The 20,197-nt window shown below is 44.3% G+C and overlaps 4 protein-coding genes across 5 annotated transcripts; all 4 read left to right on the plus strand.

The window, feature by feature from the left end:
• Position 1: 1 nt before the first annotated feature.
• LOC124472210 (discoidin domain-containing receptor 2-like) lies at positions 2 to 4,314 on the plus strand (the record flags this gene model as incomplete). The annotated part of the gene is made up of 10 exons (XM_047026922.1): positions 2 to 203; positions 377 to 442; positions 644 to 780; positions 1,243 to 1,450; positions 1,645 to 1,871; positions 1,989 to 2,116; positions 2,284 to 2,514; positions 2,943 to 3,177; positions 3,374 to 3,523; positions 3,775 to 4,314. Coding segments are annotated over 10 exons (1,719 nt in total), but the record flags the coding sequence as incomplete, so codon positions are not given.
• Positions 4,315 to 4,534: 220 nt separating this feature from the next.
• hsd17b7 (hydroxysteroid (17-beta) dehydrogenase 7) lies at positions 4,535 to 10,051 on the plus strand. Its single transcript, XM_047028345.1, has 9 exons — positions 4,535 to 4,721; positions 5,237 to 5,443; positions 5,587 to 5,679; positions 5,959 to 6,073; positions 6,512 to 6,706; positions 6,899 to 7,003; positions 7,145 to 7,201; positions 7,649 to 7,747; positions 7,982 to 10,051. Exons 1-9 carry the CDS (start codon positions 4,687 to 4,689, stop codon positions 8,114 to 8,116), a joined length of 1,041 nt encoding a protein of 346 aa, XP_046884301.1. The 5' UTR covers positions 4,535 to 4,686; the 3' UTR covers positions 8,117 to 10,051.
• Positions 10,052 to 10,487: 436 nt separating this feature from the next.
• LOC124473083 (plasminogen activator inhibitor 1 RNA-binding protein-like) lies at positions 10,488 to 15,767 on the plus strand. 2 transcript variants are annotated; one of them, XM_047028341.1, is made up of 9 exons: positions 10,488 to 10,848; positions 11,661 to 11,847; positions 12,065 to 12,205; positions 12,300 to 12,371; positions 12,555 to 12,629; positions 13,013 to 13,187; positions 13,478 to 13,543; positions 13,683 to 13,880; positions 14,078 to 15,767. In XM_047028341.1, exons 1-9 carry the CDS (start codon positions 10,593 to 10,595, stop codon positions 14,135 to 14,137), a joined length of 1,230 nt encoding a protein of 409 aa, XP_046884297.1. In that variant the 5' UTR covers positions 10,488 to 10,592; the 3' UTR covers positions 14,138 to 15,767. The 2 variants fall into 2 exon arrangements, with proteins under 2 accessions (XP_046884297.1, XP_046884298.1); XM_047028342.1 differs by having other exon boundaries at positions 12,303 to 12,371.
• A 1,188-nt stretch (positions 15,768 to 16,955) lies between these two features.
• Positions 16,956 to 20,006, plus strand: LOC124473087 (UDP-N-acetylglucosamine/UDP-glucose/GDP-mannose transporter-like). Its single transcript, XM_047028346.1, has 13 exons — positions 16,956 to 17,170; positions 17,323 to 17,356; positions 17,450 to 17,536; positions 17,746 to 17,813; positions 17,890 to 17,961; positions 18,084 to 18,152; positions 18,278 to 18,380; positions 18,969 to 19,061; positions 19,170 to 19,237; positions 19,333 to 19,411; positions 19,501 to 19,583; positions 19,684 to 19,736; positions 19,855 to 20,006. Exons 1-13 carry the CDS (start codon positions 16,974 to 16,976, stop codon positions 19,863 to 19,865), a joined length of 1,017 nt encoding a protein of 338 aa, XP_046884302.1. The 5' UTR covers positions 16,956 to 16,973; the 3' UTR covers positions 19,866 to 20,006.
• The last annotated feature ends 191 nt before the right edge of the window (positions 20,007 to 20,197 follow it).

Consider the following 20,197-nt stretch of genomic DNA (forward strand, 5'->3'; position numbering starts at 1 on the left):
GTTCCGGCAGACCACATGCTTCTTCCGCTCGGAGGCGGACTGGGAGGCCGGCCCGGTGACCTTCAGGCTCCCTGTAGACCGGGTCAGTCAGGGCGCCCGCTTTGTCACCGTGCCCCTGGGCGACCGCATGGCCAGTGCCATCAAATGCCGTTTCACCTTCAATGAGGCGTGGATGCTGTTCAGTGAGGTGGCCTTCCAGTCTGGTGAGCCCAGAGGTCCTGGTATAACATAAGAGTTTTACCAACAAACAAAAAACGATGATATAGGCTTTCTTTGTTTGCCTTGTCTTGATATCATGCTGTGACTCTAGTTATTCTTTATTCTTTCTCTCTCCCGCTTCTCTCTCTCTCTCTCTTTCTCCCCCTCTACTTGTCAGGCACTTCTGTGTATAACACATCCCTCACCCCTCGTAAACGTGGCCACCCCACCAATATTTTACCAGGTCAGAAACAGTTACCATTGATCTAAAACATGTTTTTCTCCAGATAAACTGAAAATACTTTGGATGGTCAACAGCACCCTCTCCTGTCTGTAAATATGTCATGATGAGCGTGTCTTTGCCATTCTGTCATTGTCAAATGTGGGATTGAAGTGTCCTTAATTCTCATGTCATCATCTGGACACATTTCATTCTAACCAACAGGGGATGACCCCACCCACAAAGTGGATGACAGCAATACAAGGATTCTGATTGGCTGCCTAGTGGCCATCATTGCCATCTTGTTAGCCATCATAGTCATCATTCTGTGGCGTCAGGTTTGGCAGAAGTTGCTGGAAAAGGTGTGTGATCGTTTTTTTCAAACCATTAGTGTTAGTCAGAGAGAGATGAATCAGTTATGTCAAGGCCGTTGCCATGGAGTCAACATTGGGGGGGACGAAATCTGCTGGGGAGTCTGAGGGTCCCCCCCTGAAAACATGTTATGATTAGTTATATGATTACATTTTTTATAATAATTTCGGACAGCGTGCGTGGTTGCCTATCATAGCGTAGCACATTTATATTGTATTTACATTTTTATATCAATATATTGGGGGGGACATTTGGACCAGATTTGAAAATTGAGGGGATGTGTATCCCCCAATATCTATTCTGATTAGGTCCTGAGTTATGTGAATAGATTTAGTGATCAAAACACTTTTTTTACACTCACAAATGTAAGCTGCCATGCAGTCTGTAGCACTTGTAGACGTATAACGACTTCAGAACAACCTCCAGCACCAACTGCTGCCTTCTTCCTGTAGGCGTCCCGGCGGATGCTGGACGACGAGCTGAGCGCTCGCCTGGCTGTGCAGACCCAGGCCTTTTCCTTCAACCACTCCCTGTCCAGCGACAGTGGCTCCAACTCCACCTCCACCTACGAGAGGATCTTCCCCCTCTGCTCCGACTACCAGGAGCCGTCACGCCTCATCCGCAAGCTGCCAGAGTTTGCGCAGTCCACTGAGGACCTGGGTAAGTGTGTCACTGTGTGTGTGTACTGTAAATGTGTGGGTATAGTAAGACTGGTCCAATCTGTTTTTCCGTGTCCTTATTTAATATACAACACGTGTTTCTCGACTTTACTACGCGTGTTTCTGGCTTCACTACGCGTGTTTCTTGATCTTCATTCGGGGGTGTTTCCGGGTGTTTCTGTGCATGCCTCTCAGCGGGGAGCAGCGCCCCCTCCAGGCTCACCCAGACCAGCAGCTCGGACGGGGCTCCTCACTACGCGGAGGCCGACATCGTCAGCCTGCAGGAGGCCACCGGCAGCCCCCCCTGCTCCATCACCTCGGTCCGCCTCAGCCTGCTCGCCGGGAGAGACGCCGCCATGAGGGAGTTCCCTCGGGACAAGCTCACCTTCAAGGAGAAGCTGGGAGAGGGCCAGTTCGGAGAGGTCTGTGGATCCCTGTCTGGAGGGAGAGGATTTGTGTTTTGGACGGTAGAGGGGGTTGGAGTGAGATGAGGGCCGTGCAGGTGAACGGTGGGGTGATTCTTTGTTTGTCATCATCAGGTTCACCTCTGTGAGGCCCAGGGCATGCTGGACTTTGTGGAAGAAAATCTGCCTGTGGAGGGCAGTGGTAAATCAGCCGTACTGGTGGCTGTGAAGACACTGAGAGAAGACGCGAACAAGAACGCAAGGTGGGAACGACGAATGTGTCCCCATTGACCAATTTGAGTGTTTGTTTATCTTTCTTCCTCCACATAAGGACAGAGAGGCATGTGTCATGAGATATGTTTCATAGCACGAAGCCCATCACCACGTCAACGCCGAGGTCACAGCTGTAACCGTGTTACCGTGACTTCAGGAATGACTTCCTGAAGGAGATCCGGATCATGTCTCGTCTGAGGGACCCCAACATCGTGCGCCTGCTGGCGGTGTGTGTGGAGAGCGACCCCCTCTGCATGATCACAGAGTACATGGAGAACGGAGACCTGAACCAGTTCCTGTCCGGCCTTCAGCTGGAAGAGGAGGAGCTGCTGGAGGGGAAGAAAGAAGGAGGACTGGAGAAGCAGTCAGGAGACAGAGCCACTGTCAGGTACTGTGCTATGCATCCACACGTGTTGTTTACATGATCCAAATTCGACATCACATCACCCCTCACCATGGGACACTCTGACAGTAAGTCACGACAGGAGGGAGATGTTCTACATTTACATTTAGTCATTTAGCAGACGCTCTTATCCAGAGCGACTTACAGTAAGTACAGGGACATTCCCCAGAGGCAAGTAGGGTGAAGTGCCTTGCCCAAGGACACAACGTCATTTGCCACGGCCGGGAATCAGATTATTAGTCAGATTCCCTAACCGCTTAGCCATCTGACTCCCCCTCCTCTGCTGGAGTGGCAGTACACAATGTCCTCCGGGCGAAAATCGTTGTACGTCAGACATCAGTTCAGATTCTCTCTCTCTCTCCCCCTCTCTTTGTCTCTGTCTCTCTCTGTCTCTGTCTCTCTCTCACCCGCAGCTACAGTAACCTGATCCGCATGGCCACACAGATCTGCTCTGGGATGAAGTACTTATCCTCCCTCAACTTTGTTCACCGTGACCTGGCGACCCGCAACTGTCTGGTAGGAAAGAGTTACACCATCAAGATTGCTGACTTTGGCATGAGCAGGAACCTGTACCGCGGTGACTACTACCGTATCCAGGGCAGGGCGGTGCTGCCTATTCGCTGGATGTCCTGGGAGAGCATCCTATTGGTGAGAACAGGGGAATGGGACTGATGATTGGATCTGAGTGCAACAACCTTATTTTAGTATGTACAACATAAGCATGAACAAGCTACATGGAAGGCTGTGTCACATTGTTTCATGTCCTTGGGGAAAGTTTCTTCAGTCCTACTGATAACACAACAGGTTACATATTATGCAACAGTCTTGTGTCTCTCCCTCCCAGGGTAAATTCACGATGGCCAGTGATGTGTGGGCGTTTGGAGTGACCCTGTGGGAGATCCTCACCCTGTGTAAGGAGCAGCCCTACTCCCACCTGTCTGATGAGCAGGTCATTGAGAACACCGGAGAGTTCTTCAGGGACCAGAGCAAGCAGGTGAATGTACTCACACAGCAAATGTTCTCAAGTGTTCAAAAACACCAGGAGCGTTTATACGAGCCCATCTCATAACTTAACACTCAATGAGGGAAACGAACACTCCTGGTGTCAAGTTAACACTCGGAAATGTGCATACATCTTATCTGAGAAATGTGTGTATAGTCTGCTGAGCTAAATCCCAGGTGCGGATAGAGACAGCTGGATGTGTTACCTTCTTTCCCTTGTCCCTGACCGTGACGATATCCCAGGTGTACCTGCCGAAGCCCAGGTGTTGTCCTGACGAGGTCTACAACTCGCTCATGCTGGGCTGCTGGAGGAGAAACGCCAAGCAGAGGCCCACCTTCCAGGAGATCCACAGCCAGCTAGTGGAGGACCAGCCATAGCTGCTGACACGCAGAAAAACACATCCGGGACTGTGCAGCCTATTGACAGGGATTTCTCATCCGCTTTACTTTTGACCCACAGTGGCAGTCTCTGAGTATTCCTTTCTATTCCATTATTTGTTTGTCTTGCCTTTTCATTTTCATGTCTCACCCCTCTCTCGTCTACATTAATTATACCTGATCATTAAAAAGATGGACCAGGAAAATGATTAGTTTGAACTATTATATATTTGATGCCATTTTAACAAAGGAGACAATGACAGGGAGTGCACCTGGAAATTGTATTTTTCTAGCATTTGTATAAGAGATTTTGTATAAATTTCGAGATTTTCATTGTACGGAATGCATTTTTGGTTAACTAAATATATGATGTAAATAAAGTCTACTGCAAATAAAGCTGTATTTCTAAACAGTAAAATGTGTATCGCTTCACACTGCACACATGATACACACTGCAGTGCACACACACACACTCCAGTTAAGTCACGGAAATACTAACTTCTACTTTACAACTTTTGAGTATTTCAAATTTGGAGTTTGTGCAAAATGGTCCTTGTGACTATCCGTAGTTGTGTCTCAGTGGCCAATGGTTCCGTGAGTTGATGTCACACCACGTACTCTACGCTCCAGTCTGCTGGGCATAGGCTGGTGAGAAATGTCAACTGATCGAACCAGGGGGTTGTACACTCCGTATGATTTGTAGATAGAAACTTGTCTTATCCTGCGGTAAAACTGTTCATCACAACGTGCTAAGAAGTCTTCATTTAATTAACGAGAATGGACAAAGTTGTTCTTGTGACCGGTGCAAACAGGTAAGCGAATTACAAAATTGTTTATGTCCTGCAGACTAGTCTACTGTATTGCGTCGGATTTAACAATAAAAAAATTAGAGTTGTTGGAAAGATTAGATTTCATTCGTTCAGAAATATTTTGAAGATTAAGTTCATTTGGTATTGGCTGGATGAAAATATAAAGAATACATTGATCAAATCATGATTTGATAATTGGTTCATATAAAACATCTAATCCATATCAAAAATAAGAATCTTCAAAACAATTCTCCACCAAAAATTCACGTTGGCCTAGCTTTTTCAGTACATAACGTAAAGTAACTGTAAAGAATCATTTGAATATGTGGCAGGGAAGTGTACACTCTTTACTGCACATATTCTTCGGACCGACAAACATCCTATAATCCTAATCTGATGTGATACTCTGATTTTCCCCTGTGCAATGATGACCTGATGGTTTAAAATAAACCTCCGTTTAATCGTCTCCTCTGTTGTGCAGTGCACTTTGAATAGGCCTGTGTTTGTTTGTTCTGCAGTGGCATCGGTCTGGCTTTGTGTGAACGCCTATTGAGTGAAGATGAAGGCCAGTTGCGTCTGTGCCTGGCCTGTAGGAACATGCAGAGGGCAGAGGGCGCCAGGGCAGCCCTCCTGAACTCTCACCCCAAGGCCCACGTGGACCTGCTGCACCTGGACGTGGGCTCTGTGCGCTCTGTGCTCAGCGCGGCCCAGGAAGTCAAATCAAGGTGCAACGTTCAGCAAATCAATCTCTGTCCCCTCCCCACACAATTTGCAGGCCTTCCTTTTCTTTGGCCAAACCCTTTTCGAATACTTGTTGCACTGTTAAATTGGCTATACAATTTAATGGTCATTTTCCTACTTTCCACAGGTACAACCAACTTGATTACCTATACCTAAATGCAGGGATCATGCCAAATCCACAGTTGGACATGAAGGCCTTTTTCAAGGGACTGTTTTCAAGGTAAGCCAACAGGCACTGAGACAATTATGTCAGTCAAACCTTACGTCTGAGTACCCCCTTATATCAAAATATTTTTTTTGTAAATATTGGAGTGTGTGTGTGTTTTGTATTGTAAATATTGGAGTGTGTGTGTGTTTGTGTATGAGTGCATAAATACACTCACTACAATGAATATAAACAGTTTACGCACTGTAGAGTGTGTGTGTTTGTGTAACCCGCAAAAGTCGTTTGGTTGTCGAAACTTTTGTCTGCTGCTCTAACTGTGCATCTGTGCTGCAGTAACGTCGTCAACATGTTTATGACGGGGGAGGGTCTGCTGACCCAACAGGACAGCCTTAACTCAGACGGCCTCCAGGAAGTGTTTGCTACAAACCTCTTTGGTCACTTCCTTCTGGTATGACTCACATCCCATGCATTGGTTGAAGTAAACAGTAAAACGATTATAAATAAATAAAAAAACTGTAGGCCTTGTAATTAAGAATAAGATCATCTGGGGTAAAGTTGTATTCATTTTATAAATATTTATAGAAATACTAATCAGGTTGAATGAAACCTGGAGGCTGTCACCCAGCATCTCCTTTCATTAAATATTAACGTTTATTTCCATTCTGTTTGTATTCATGTTCACTCCATGACGCAGTTGGCTGAGTGACAGCTAATTACACCTGACAGAGACCAGACACCTACAGTGTTAGACAGTGGTGTTGGAGTTGCAACTCAGGCCTTAGTAATATCGTACATGCATGCTGTGTGTGTATATTTATAGTAGGCTAAATGTGTTAAATGATCCCAAACGTGCATTGTGTGGTTGTTGTGTCTGTCTCTGATCCAGATCAGGGAGCTGGAGCCGGTCCTGTGCCAGACGAACCACACCTCTCGGGTGGTGTGGACCTCCTCCAGCAACGCCAGGCGCTCCGCCTTCCGTCTGGCTGACATGCAGCACCGGCTAGGGACGGAGCCCTACAGCTCCTCCAAGTACGCCTCGGACCTGCTCAGCCTGGCGCTCAACAGACACAAGAACACCCAGGTGACTGTCACGCTACAACCAACCAATCACTGGTGTTACCCTTCCGCCATGGTCTCTCTTCAGTCTGATTCGGCCTAAGCAGAACGAGTAGTGAGCATCGATTCTACAGGATATAGCTTCTGACAGAACGTGGGATCAGCTTTTTGAGGTAAGCAGCACCATCCTGATCATGTGTGTGTCTGATGGCTGCAGGGCCTGTACTCCTCCGTGATATGTCCTGGTCTGGTGATGACCAACCTCACCTACGGAATCCTTCCCTCCTTCTTCTGGACCCTCATCATGCCCATCATGTGGCTCGTGAGTTTAACCATCCCCTGGCCACCTCCATTTTATTCAAACTGATCAAGACAAGCAATACTTGTTCAATGGGTGATGGTGATTTGGAGTATTGTTGCTAATCGAGGATGTCGAACGTTCAATGTTGTATTTCCTGAACAGATCCGAATCTTCACCAACACGTTCACCCTCACACCCTACAGTGGAGCGGAAGCTTTGGTATGTCCAATATGCCGAGCGTATGCTCACTGCAGTGCACACATCGTTTAAAGCACAGCATTTCAAAACAGCCAAAGCACTACATGTTTTCAAAAGGCTGTTTTAATCGTCTAACCCTTCAAAACGGGTTAAATACAGGTCAAGGAAATGAAAAACGCAGATCCTCTCGTTTTGTGTTTTGTAGACTCTTCTTGGGTCTATAAAAGACTCTACTCTCCACAGCTGTTTTTATATTAATCATTCAATATTCTGGGGGGTTTATATAAAGCAATGTTCAGTTAAAACTGTGGTGACGAAGCTAATTTCAGAATATCGGTAAGGTTGTTAATCTTGCCATACATTTTGTTACATTTACATTACACATTTTGAAAAGCCTGTTAAAAAAAGAAAAAATATACAAAATGATGCTGCTGGCATCATCTTTTTGTGCCGTCTGCTCTTTAACAGCACTGGCTATTTCGTCAAAGACCAGAGTCGCTGGATTCAAGAGCAAAGTACCATAGTTTGACATCTGGCCTTGGGACCAACTATACGCAGTCGCGACAAGTAAGCATGTACTGGGGACCTGGTTTGAAAAGGCAACCCCATGTTTGACATTTGAAATCATTTGCTGTATGAAACTGACTCTCTGACAGAATTGGTTGGATTGTGAAAATGTTTACATAGTAGACTCTGTTATTTTATACTGGATCTGAATGAATCTGTTAACAGCATGTCTGGAGGTGGGACACACTACAGTGTTATTACTTTCTTTAATTTGTCTTTTTTGTTTGATTGCAGATGGACATTGATGACAAAATGTCTGAGGACCTTTATGTGAAACTTCTGGAGCTTGAAAAAGTAGTACGGGGTGGACTAACTGAGGAAGACGAGGATCTTCTGGCCCACAAACAGTACCTCAACCACACAGACTAGTGGACCATGTAACAAACCTGAGCTCCATGCATTGACCAACCTCATGTTGTACCATGGGATCCAGTCCATCTGAAGTCACCCAAGTCTTAAATTCAATTTAAGTATATGGACTGCCAAACAGACCCATTACCAGCAGCTCAGTCAATAGCTTTCCAACCTGGGTGAAGATCACTACTCTATAGGAACGTCAAGGATTTGAGTATGACGCTTCATCATGCTACCTGCTGATGTTTTGTAGTTCAGTCAAGGTTACACATTTTTGAATATCTGCGACTTGATACAAAGAAGTGCTGCTACTCCTTTTTTTTGTACCGTAAAAATGTGGGGCAGAAGGGCAGTCAGTGATGCTAATCTGCATCAATGTTAAAAGGACTGAAACAGATTAACTGTGAAACAAACAGTTAATAAAATGGAAAGTAAGGAGCGAAACTAGAACTTTGGATGTGTCTAGACTGCCAGAGCATTTAAGAATAATCAGAATCCTCTTTATTAGTAAGTTTACTGTGGCAGGACGGTGCATACGATAAACATATAAGAATCTTAAATATAAAAAGAAAACAATTAACAACAGTCTAAATAATTCTAAACAATACTATACAATGTAAAATATGAAATATAAAATATGAAATATATCTTATGTATTCAGGCAAGATGTTTCAACGGCAAAGCCCCCCCCCCCCCCCCTCCATCAGAGTCAAACCCCCCCTCGACGCCCTCGGCTGGTGGTGCTGAACGGTTACTTAATGGACCCACTTGGGTGTTTGGCGCCCCCCTCTTCGTGGCGCCCTAGGCGGCTGCATAGTTCGCCTAGAGCAATCGCCGGCCCTGTATGCATTCCTGTCATTAATTTAGCATTTGATTCACAGCCCTGCCTTACCGTGATCGAAAGACCAACTTGTGAGCTGTTTAACATTGAATAAATCTTCATTATTTTGGTTACTTCAACTTTACTCACTTATCTGTATAATATCACAAAGTATTTTTTTCTGTGTATTACTTCCGAGTCAAGTTGGGTACATTTGGGGGATGCTGAAGTGTTCTGAAGGATCAATCTCATGTTACAGCTGTGTTGTCAAGGTTTGAAACGGTTAACAGAGCAGCAGCTGGTCTTGTCTGAACAATTGGGCACTGAAGTCTCTGGAGTCTTCATTTGATAGCTGTATCAGGTTGACACCCACAAGCTACTATGGTGTTACCTTACCAACCGTAAGTAGGAGTACTTGTGGTGTGGTTTTCCTGGGAGCAAAAACAGCATTGCTCTCTTGACAATCATCTGTGTTCATTCTTGCTGCATTCAGGAAAGATGCTGTGGATACCAATTAAATGAGAACTGTAGATCTACAGTGCTGCTCTGAATGCGACAGTGTGACAAAAATACTAATTGTTCGAGTGTTGCTACAAGAGATAAAAAAATTTGCAATGCTTATTTATCTCAAATTTAAGTCCAACCATTGTGGTATGGGGTTGTAGGGTTGATTAATTCTACACTGGAATGCACTACAAAGCTACAAACACACAACATCAGTTGGCCTGTAATGTAAACTTGGCATATACTGTGTAGATGTCCTCTTTGAGGCAGCAGATTAAGCATCTATTAACTAGATGGTGCAAGTACTGACATAACAGAAGGGGAAGGCGTGTCAGATACAGTTTATGACACTACCATCATCTTTTGACACTAGTAAACAACCAAATCCTCCCTAATCTGTTGCATGCTGCTCTGTGGGAAACGGTTGTGTAATGCTGCAGTGGAATCTGCAGTGGTATACCTATTAGTAGATATCATGAGAATGATGACTATCAAGTGAAATCTTATGAAAAACATACAAACATGTCTTCTGTTTTGTACTGTTATCATTATGAAGTTATACTATACAGTTAAATTAATATAAATATTTTGAAATATGCCATATAGCCTCATTTTGTTCCTATTAACCTTCTAGTTTTGTCAGGCATGAAAAATTTTTTTTTTTTTTTTTTTTTTTTTTTTTTTTAGTCATTTAGCAGACGCTCTTATCCAGAGCGACTTACAGTAAGTACAGGGACATTCCCCCCGAGGCAAGTTGGGTGAAGTGCCTTGCCCAAGGACACAACTTCATTTGGCACGGCGGGGAATCGATCCAGTAACCTTCTGATTACAAGCCCGTCTCTCTCACCGCTCAGCCATCTGACCCCTGAAAAATTGTTGTGTTTGAATATGAAAAAAGCTACTACTACTTAGAGGGTCCTGTTCAATTATTTTGTTTCATGAAATGATCTTGAATGACATGTGAGTGGATTTATGTAAAAATAAATTAATAGTACTGGACAAATGACTACATGCCCCATACGACAAGCCAGTCCACTGAAGGTCCCGGATATTCCTCGCGCCGGAAGAGAAGGGGTATTTTCCCAGCCATCTTGTGGCAGCTTCCAGCGAATTGTTCGCATCAATCCTCGTAGAATCGGAGGAGTATCCCGCTGAAGGGGCGCCATCATGCCCGGACACCTGCAAGAAGGCTTCGGCTGCGTCGTAACCAACCGGTTCGACCAGCTATTAGATGATGAGTCGGACCCGTTTGAGGTGCTGAAAGCGGCTGAAAACAAGAAGAAAGAGGGGGCCGCTGCTGGAACCAACAAGACTGCAGCTCAGGCAGCCAAGCAGCCTAAGAAAGAGTCACAGAAGGACAGGAAGAACCCGCTTCTGGACAAGAAGGAAGAATCTCAAGCTCCAGTACCTTTGAAGAAAGAAGGTACCAGATTTGCACCCTATCATATTTGCATCAAGTTTGTTTCGCTATCTATCTGACAATGCAACTACAAGCATCTTTTTGCTAGCTATCTTGGTAACACCTAAACACAACATGAGGTCAACATGGTTCCTATCCTGTTGTTATCAATTAGAGGGCAAACTGTCCTATTGATGGCGTGCACTGCACAAATGTATTATTTTTGGAAAGGGATCGTGACACGATGGTTTTCAGTATTGCATTCGTGCACCAGCTATTGCATCTTATTGCTAAGTAACCTTATTAATTTGCAGAAATGCATGAAATCTAAAGCATGTCAATTTCCAGCTGATTGTGTAACTAACAACACTGAACTGTCAAAAACAGCCTTCCGATTGACAGGGTCCATGATGCTAGACCATCGGTTGTTATGAGCTAACTTATGTAGCTAGCTGTCAAAATAGGTACGAGTAGGCTACATGTGCATAAAAACAAGTGCATGTGTTGACAAAAAAAGCTAGCTGACAAGGCAGCGATCATAACATTTTGTTGTTTGGCCATGTTGGCCCTTGCCATTATTGTTCAGTAATAATATTAACACAACATGGAGCCAAGGACTTTCGTTTGTTGACATTGTAGCAGTCCACTATTACAGCATTGTGTGAAGGCTTAACTGCACTGTCAATGAGCTACTAAGTAAACCCAATCAGCTGTCTTTGAGACAGTAGGAACTGGTCATTATAACACCCCTTTAAGACAGGATGAACTGGTCATTATAACACCCCCTTAAGACAGTATGAACTGGTCATTATAACACCTTGTCTGTTTGTTGTCAGGAATCAGGCGAGTGGGTCGGAGGCCGGACCAGCAGGGTCAGCCAGGCTCCCAGCAGCACCAGGGGGGGCCGGGTGAGGGGAGGCCTGGGGACCGGAGGCCAGACAGGAGACCACCGCGTGAACGGCGCTTTGACAAACCCATGGAGGAGAAGCCTGAAGGAGGCGGAGGAGAGTTTTCTGCAGACAAGTGAGTATTGAGGGAAAACTGCTGAAGTCTGAGGATGAAGCAGTGTGTGGGGTTTATCCTTTCTATGTTCTTTCCTTCTCTAAGTAGCTAGCAGATAAGCTTCTCTCTCATAAGACCACTTTCTTCAACGTATACAGTAGGAATAACGAGGCATGTCGTTTCGGGGTTTTTGTGTGTGCTTTTGGCTTGCTACTGAATCCATCTGTCTGTCTCTTAGACCCTCTGGAGACAGGCCCCCTAGAGGGCGTGGTGGTGGCCGCGGCGGACGGGGCGGCCGGGGTCGGGGCATGGGGCGGGGTGACGGCTTTGATTCCCGCGGGAAACGAGACTTCGATAGACACAGTGGCAGTGACAAACCGTGAGTCATTCTTTGACCGGGTGCTCGAAATGGGGGATAAGGGTTTTCCTAACGGGCATCCCCAGTGTCTCAGTGCTTCTTCTTACCAATCCAGCAGTCAGAAAAGCGAGGAGAAGCGCGGAGGGAGTGGGCCTCACAACTGGGGTAACGCCAAGGAGGAAATCAGGTGAGTCATTAAAAAAAACGTCCCTTGTCCAGTAAAACAGACATTGGCCGGGTTTCCTAGATTCGTTAAGAAGCAACGAGCTTCTCAACAAATCTGGGAAACCCGGCTATTGCCGTGTTCACAGGCTTGACTAGTGTCCAAGGCTTCCATTTATAAACACCTTATGTGTTTTGCATCGCCTAGCGAGGCTGAACAGACTGCTGCCCCTGAAGCCACCCCGGAGGGAGAAGAGAACCCACCTGCTGATTCTGAGAACAAGTGAGTATCCTGGAGGGTCCAGGGTCTCGGCCTTACGCTCTCCTGCTAATCACCCCCGGAGCATTTCTGTGGAACAGGACCTCTCGGGTCACAACCCAGCTAATTTCTAGCTTTGCTACTGTTTTATCAAAAGCCAACGAGCCCTCAAACCCGTAGCCTAACAGTTGGCACGGAGTCACAATAACACAAGGCTGCCCCAAGAGAGTATAGTTAAAGCTGTATTAATTGAGGCCCAGAGGACTAGAGTGGCACAGTGATAGAATGGGAGAAAGCAGGCACTTTGGTAATAATGAAGACGCCAGATGATCGATAACAGTAATAATGAAGACGCCAGAGAGATTGATCCTTTCCCTCACCTGTACGTGATCGCTTGTCTTCTCCAGGGAGAACGAGGCGGAGGAAGTGAAGGAGGGCCCTAAGGAGATGACCCTGGATGAATGGAAGGCCATGCAGGACAAGGAGCGCGCCAAGGTGGAGTTCAACATCCGCAAGCCCAACGAGGGGGCGGACAGCCAGTGGAAGAAGGGCTACGTTCTGCACAAGTCCAAGAGTGAAGACGTAAGCAACAACAGCATTCACCATTCTTTGAGTGCATTTCAGCTGCCTGTTTGGGTGCATGTACCCCAGGTGGTGGTTTTTCTGCTGCTGTCTACAGTTCACTTATTTCTTATTTAAGAGTCATTTTTTTATGTGTTTTTTTTGGGGGGGGGGGGGGGGGGGGGGGGGGGTTGCCTGTCACCACCTTGTCTTCTTAGGAGGACTTAGTGTCACTTTTTCTATGTTAATCTCACCAGTTACACCATTCATGTTCTGACTTGTGTGCATCTTGTTTTTTCGGGTCATTCTAGAAGCCGGTCGGCGCCGTGATTGATGCTGCAGAGGTCGAGGCAGAGGTGATCCCCGTGTTTACCAAGGTAGCCTGCCCGTCCCATGTCCCTCCAACTGTGAACCAGTGGATGTGGAATTAGCCAAAAGCTGCGTTCAATACCGTCCTTCTTAGTTCCATGTGGGACGTGCCACAGTATGACTAACTCTGCCGCTCTGAACCTCCAGCCGCCTAACCCCGAGGACGCCGGCGCCGACCACCACTTCCGTAAGCCCGCCAACGACATCACATCACAACTGGAGATCAACTTTGGAGACCTGGGGCGCCCGGGGCGCGGGCGCGGGGGAGCCCGAGGGGGGAGGGGAGGACGCGGAGCCGGAGGGGGAGGCACCCGGCCGGCGCGAGGCGGAGGACGATCCGAAAAGGTAACATTTGAAGGCTGTAGTCTCAGACTGCTACATGGCTGTGAACCCACTGGCGTGGCTGTGGACACAAAGCCACATAGGTTCACAATTTTGTGAAGTTAGTTGAAGCTTGTATCCACGTCTTGGACTATGATTCTCTGGCTTTCTCCTTTTTCTTTCCTAACCTCTCCTTGTTTCTATCTGGCCTTTCCCCTCAGCCGAGCGGAGTGTCTGTTCCCAATGTGGACGACCCTGAGGCGTTCCCTGCCCTGGCCTAGGAAGACCCCGACGCCAGCACTCCATCATCGCCCCCCTCCCCCTCCGGGCCCCTCCTCTACGAGGCTTGCATGCTTACAACTTCTTCAACTATACGAGAAAAACCAAGAAAAAAATATTTTAAACTCTGAAAAAGACTGTCATCCCTTCACCTCCAAGGACTGAAATTTTAACCCGTTTTGAAAGGAGAGGGAGAAGATTAAAAAAGACAAGGAAAAAGGACTTCTCTTGTTACACTGAAGCAAATTATTGGTAGAAGTTTTGTATTTAGAGACATGATAGCAGGGATGTTTTCATACAGTATTGTTTTTTTCAGAGATTATGCATACTTCATGGATATTCTTTTGTATTGCTGCTTGATAATATGCATTTCCAGGATTGGTTTAAGTATTGGTCTCACCCCTGAGGCTTTTATCTCGCGCTTTCCTCATGACTTAAACGTAAATGTTATGGAGTCATCTTAGACCAGTTTCAGGGGTTTGTTTATGAGTCGTGCATTTAATGATATGCTAGACTTTTAAGTACAGTTTTAGTACATTTGTACTAACTATTTGACATGTGTTTGTAAATGTACCTTGGGTCTACGGACTGCTCATTAAGCTTGATATTTTTCTGCTTTGTCGTGCAGTGAAAGTAATCGCCTATGGTTTTCCTTTTGAGTCCTTTCCCCCCTCCCCCCCCCCCCCCCCTTTTTTTGATGGCTCAACAATTTTTCTGATGGATCAGAGGTTAGTGAGCTTTGTCCCTGGTCCAGACATGCTACCTGTGTACAGGGACACCAGGGCCCAATATGTCTAAGCTGGTTCCGTTTAGTTCATACAAGCTACATTCTACAAGGAACTTTAGGACCACAAAGAAAATATATTTTTGTGCGTGACCATTTATGTGTTGGGAGTGTTTGTGCACTGTGTGAATGTGTATATGTGTGTGTGAGAGAGAGAGAGAGAGAGAGAGAGAGAGAATGTAAGGGTGATGCTAGAACAATAGTTACTTAGACTTAAAGGACTCCTCTGCTATGAGCTCTTCAATGCAGTCTGCAGGTTCTTAGCTATATGGTTTTACCTGAAGTCGTTTTTATTTTTAGAACATAGTAATTCTATATAGGTATGATAGACGGTGGACATATCTTGCACTTAGGGTATTGATAGATCTTTCAAATGTCTTTGAGCTTGGAAGCACATGATTTATCACCACCTGTACTCTGAAGGTTTTGTTTGTTTGTTCCTCTTGTGATCTTTGCTGTCATTTTTTTATTGTTGTTATTTGTATCGATCCAGCAGCACTACTGCATAATTTGTCTGAAAGAAATGTGCCGTTCAACGTGGAGCATTCAAGTGCAACAGAATGTATGAATGCTTACCCTGCTTGCAGCCATCTGTGTTTACATCTCCAGCCTGGTTTTGATTTTACTGACGATGGTATACTTCAAGCTCATCGGGTTGGGGGAAAAGGATGGGGTGGGAGGGGAGTTTAGACCAGTGAAACTTAGTCAAGCTTTATATTCCGTGCTCTTAAGACTCGCTGGTCATGTACAGACAGACGACTGGAGCAAATCTTTTGTGTCACTGTTTGAGCCACTTGACGACAGACTTGCAAACATCCCTGTTCTAATAAATTGCTTTAGAGGTGTTACATGTGTTCTGCCCACGGCAGTGAGTTGTGTGAAATCATTACTGTGATTTTAAAACGGAAAACCAAACAATTACTGCATTGGACTCTTTATTGCGTTTTAATAGTCAAGTTAGGAAACGGGTGGTTCATGAAGGCCAGGCCAATGTATTCGAAGACAGAAAAGTAACCCTCATTGCACTTTCATCATAGTAAAGCCAATAATAGTAAGGCAACTCTGATAAGATAATACTGTAACATGGTGCAGTGTGTAGCTTCAGAACAGTCTAGATGACAAAACGACTTGCTTTTGGTTATAGTATTGTTAATTGCAACAAAAACTCCATCAAGCAAATAGTGGTATATGATGATGGTGTGGAAACCCCACACCCCTGAACCTGCTACAATATCTAACTGATGAATACATTGGCATGGTAAGAATGCAGTGCAAACACATATCCAAGCTAAACACATCTCTGCCTGTCAACAGATGGTTTGTTGCCCAGGTCCAGGGTCTGCTCCAGATCCGGAACGGTCCAATAAACCGGGGACTCATTTTTCTGCAGGGAAGTCTTAGTTTGATATCCCTGGTGGAGAGCCAAACTCTGTCCAGGATGATAGACAGGTGCCTCCCAGCCATGTCTGTCTGCCTGAACCCCCAAAGGCCCAAAGGGATGATATCGGTGTAAAACACAAATTTGTTTACTAAAATAACTACAAACCTATTCCATTAAACACTTAAACACACTCATCATGTAAAACACTAAATTAATTATCATTAACACAATTAAGTAGCCTATACTTTAGATATAATTTTTTTTGACATCTCGTAAACTGTAAACAGGGGGGGGGGGGGGGGGGGAGGATGCAAACTAATGTGAAATGTCGTGGTTGGCCCCACCAAATCTCACTCCAAGGTTTTTTGAAAAGTTGGCAGCCCAGCATATACTTCAAAATAGTGTTTCTCCAACATACCTGATTCAAATGAAGCTCAGCAGAAGCCTGATAACGAACATTCATTTAATCATGTGTGTTGGAGCAGAGAAACAGCTAACCATGCATGACAGTTTTAAAATATGTTGAATAAGATTTTAACGTTGAAAAGTCCATAAAATTAACACCCACAAGATGGAGCTGTTTGATAGGCAGCTTTGTTTTGGGTGGAGAACTGTAAGTGGGCGGGCACGTAAATCGACAACCCAACCACACCCCCTTTAGTGATTTCATACTATGGCGGAAGTCAGGAAACGTCAACATGAACAAAATGAGAAAAAAACCTCTGCTAAAGGCGCATTATCTGAGACCGAAATAGAAGAGAAGAGCGACAAGAGATCAGCCATCGTACTGAAACTTTTCGCAGCTGGATTTTACGGACTAAGCTCCTTTCTCATTGTTGTTGTGAACAAAAGTGTTCTCACTGGTTACAGGTGGAGTTGATTTGGACTTTGAGCGTGTGGGGAATTGACTCTTATTAAGTTACGGGAGAGGGGGTTGCATGCACAACAGTGCTTGTCAGTTTGCATCCATCGTAATGTCAGCCAGTCCGTCATTGCTTATTGAACTATTGATGTTTTTGCAGGTTTCCTTCATCAACATGTGTCGGGATTGGTCAAGTGAGTGGGTTTTCAGTATTAATTAGGCTACTTTCCCATTGTTTAGGCTATGTATTGGCGTTGAATGTGATTGTGAATGTGCTGCTTTTGCAGATGTTTGCTACAATTGTAGTACTATGGATTGGAAAGGCATTAGGTGTTATCAAATTTCCCGATTTGGATTTGAGTATACCAAACAAGGTAAATTAACATATGCATGAATGCACAAATATAATCTAATATTGTTTTGATTATATACATATTTATCATCCCTCACAGAGATGCAAGAACATCACCAAAATCATGAACATCATCCCTATGATGATGAGTCGTAAGGTCAGATAACCTTACATGGGGAGGACACCCTTTGACACCCTAATGAAACACCCTTTGATCTTTGGCTATTCCAGATGTTCCCACTTCCTCTTCTGTACGTGGGGAATCAGGTATCAGGCCTGTTTGGGACACAACGACTCAAGTAAGGCTCTGTCCATAATAACCATCATTTGACACAATAAAACAAATGTTGTATTACTAATTGTGTTGCTCTCCAGTCTTCCCATGTTTACAGTACTTAGGAGATTCTCCATCTTGTTAACCATGTTGGCAGAGGGCTTTCTACTGAAGTAGGTTTAAACACTGAATTATTATTAAACATTGAATAAAGTCGAAAATCTAGAAATGTGAAGATCACAGTGCTTTTGTCCATCCTTCATCCCCTGACTTGAGTCCAAATCCTTCCGCACAGAAAGACCTTCTCTGGGTCTGTCAAGCTCACAGTGTTTGCCATGATTTTGGGTGCATTTGTTGCTGCAAGGTAAGATCCTTAATTGTTAGATCAATAACTAGAGTGCCTTTGGAGTATAAAATGACTCAGATATGATGGCAGAAATGACTGGGTGTAACATCTCAAACGGTGACATCCTTTCTTGTTGGTTGTAGCTCTGATTTGGCCTTTGACCTCCAAGGTTATGTATGCGTCATGCTGAATAATGTCCTGACTGCTGCCAATGGGGCTTATGTAAAGCAGAAACTCGATTCCAAGGTAAGTGGATATGTACCCCTGCAGAGAAACAACAGCTTGTGTGTAGAGTGCTTTGGCGTAACCCAAACGAAGTAGTCACTCAACTGTACATTTGTAATATGTGGTGTCATGAACACGGTGTGTATATCAAGTACTCAAGTTTCAGAATAAGATCCAATCCTTGTGCTACAAAATACTTTTATTTTCTAAAAGCTCAGGCGGAGCTTCCGTCCATGACGATTAGGGCAATCAGATGATCTTGAAAATCAACATCGGAATAAAGGAATACATACTACTGCACTGAAAAATAGGAAAACCATTAGCCGTAGACTTGTCACACTGGTGTCTGAGACCTGTAGTTAACAAATTAAGAAAGATATATTGCAATGGCTTACGTGTGGCAAAAGCAAATTTCACTGCATTTGTTTAATTTTTTTTTGCATCTTTGTGATCAAGTTCAAGTCTTATTTGTCAGGTACACAGAACAACACAAGGTTAGACTGGGCACTGAAATTCTTAAGACAAGACGACGCAAGCACTTAACATAACATATAAGTACACGGAACATAATTTACATCTGATATACAATACATGTCATTTTTTTCATAGGAGCTGGGCAAGTATGGACTGCTGTACTACAATGCCTTGTTCATGATCCTCCCTACTGTGTTGTATGCACACTACACTGGGGAACTGCAGACGGTAAAAAAAAATATATATATATATTATGGAGTCACGCTGTTAGAGTTATTGCTGTTAGATTCTTGGGGACTTTGCATTGAATGTAACTAATGTGTTTTGTGTTTTTAGGCCATAGAGTTTGAAGGGTGGTCCAATGTGGTGTTTCTTATCCAGTTTGGGCTCTCCTGTGTTATGGGGTGAGCACACAGTTGCTGACCTCATTCCTACCATTCAATTTGATACCTTTTATTTTTCTTTTTCTTTTTAATCCATTTTTTTCTGCCTTGGACAGGTTCATTCTGATGTACTCCATTGTGCTGTGCACTCAGTACAACTCTGCTTTGACCACTACCATTGTGGGATGTATTAAAGTAAGATTTGATGGACTTGTTAATACAATGATATGGTGTTAAAGACCATCAACACAATTGTGACCTATGGGTTTTCTTTCCTCCAATAGAATATTCTAGTGACGTATATTGGCATTGTGTTTGGCGGGGACTACATTTTCACCTGGCTCAATTTCATTGGCTTAAACATCAGGTAAGGAGCATTGCTATGAGTGTAGTTTAGAACTGTTTATTGGTTTAGAACTGTCAGGAATGTAGTGTAATTCAACACTTACTGCTTCTCCCCTCTGCAGCATTGCTGGCAGTCTAGTGTACTCGTACATCACCTTCACAGAGGAACAATCAAGTAAGCAACTGTAGACTAGTTGGGGTTTCAACAGGTTGGAGGGGTGAGACAAGTGAGTTCTGTATGTATGAAAAAAGAAAATGTAAATGACATGTTCTTAAATGTTTTTGTTCCTCAGAAAAATACTGAACATGACCATGCCAGTGGAAGGTTGCCATTAGAGATATAGTACCTCTAATATTACCAGCTCAAGATGTGAAAGCATGTTTTGTATAATTATCCTACTGCAATCATTTGTAATCCATTTAGATTTTACTAAATCGTTTTTTTTACAAAAACAATGTATTTTTAATATAAAAGCAGTATCATTGATTTTGTTAGAAATTCAGAGGCATTGCTGACATCAACATGTGAGTCATCACAAACCAAACTGTGTACCGTCTTGAAATTAACACAAACAATACGGAACATTCGGAATCTTTATTAAATATAGCCAACGTTATTCCATTCACAACCAGTCT

The sequence above is a fragment of the Hypomesus transpacificus genome, chromosome 10, assembly GCF_021917145.1.
Source record: "Hypomesus transpacificus isolate Combined female chromosome 10, fHypTra1, whole genome shotgun sequence".
NCBI classification, from domain to species: Eukaryota; Metazoa; Chordata; class Actinopteri; order Osmeriformes; family Osmeridae; genus Hypomesus; species Hypomesus transpacificus.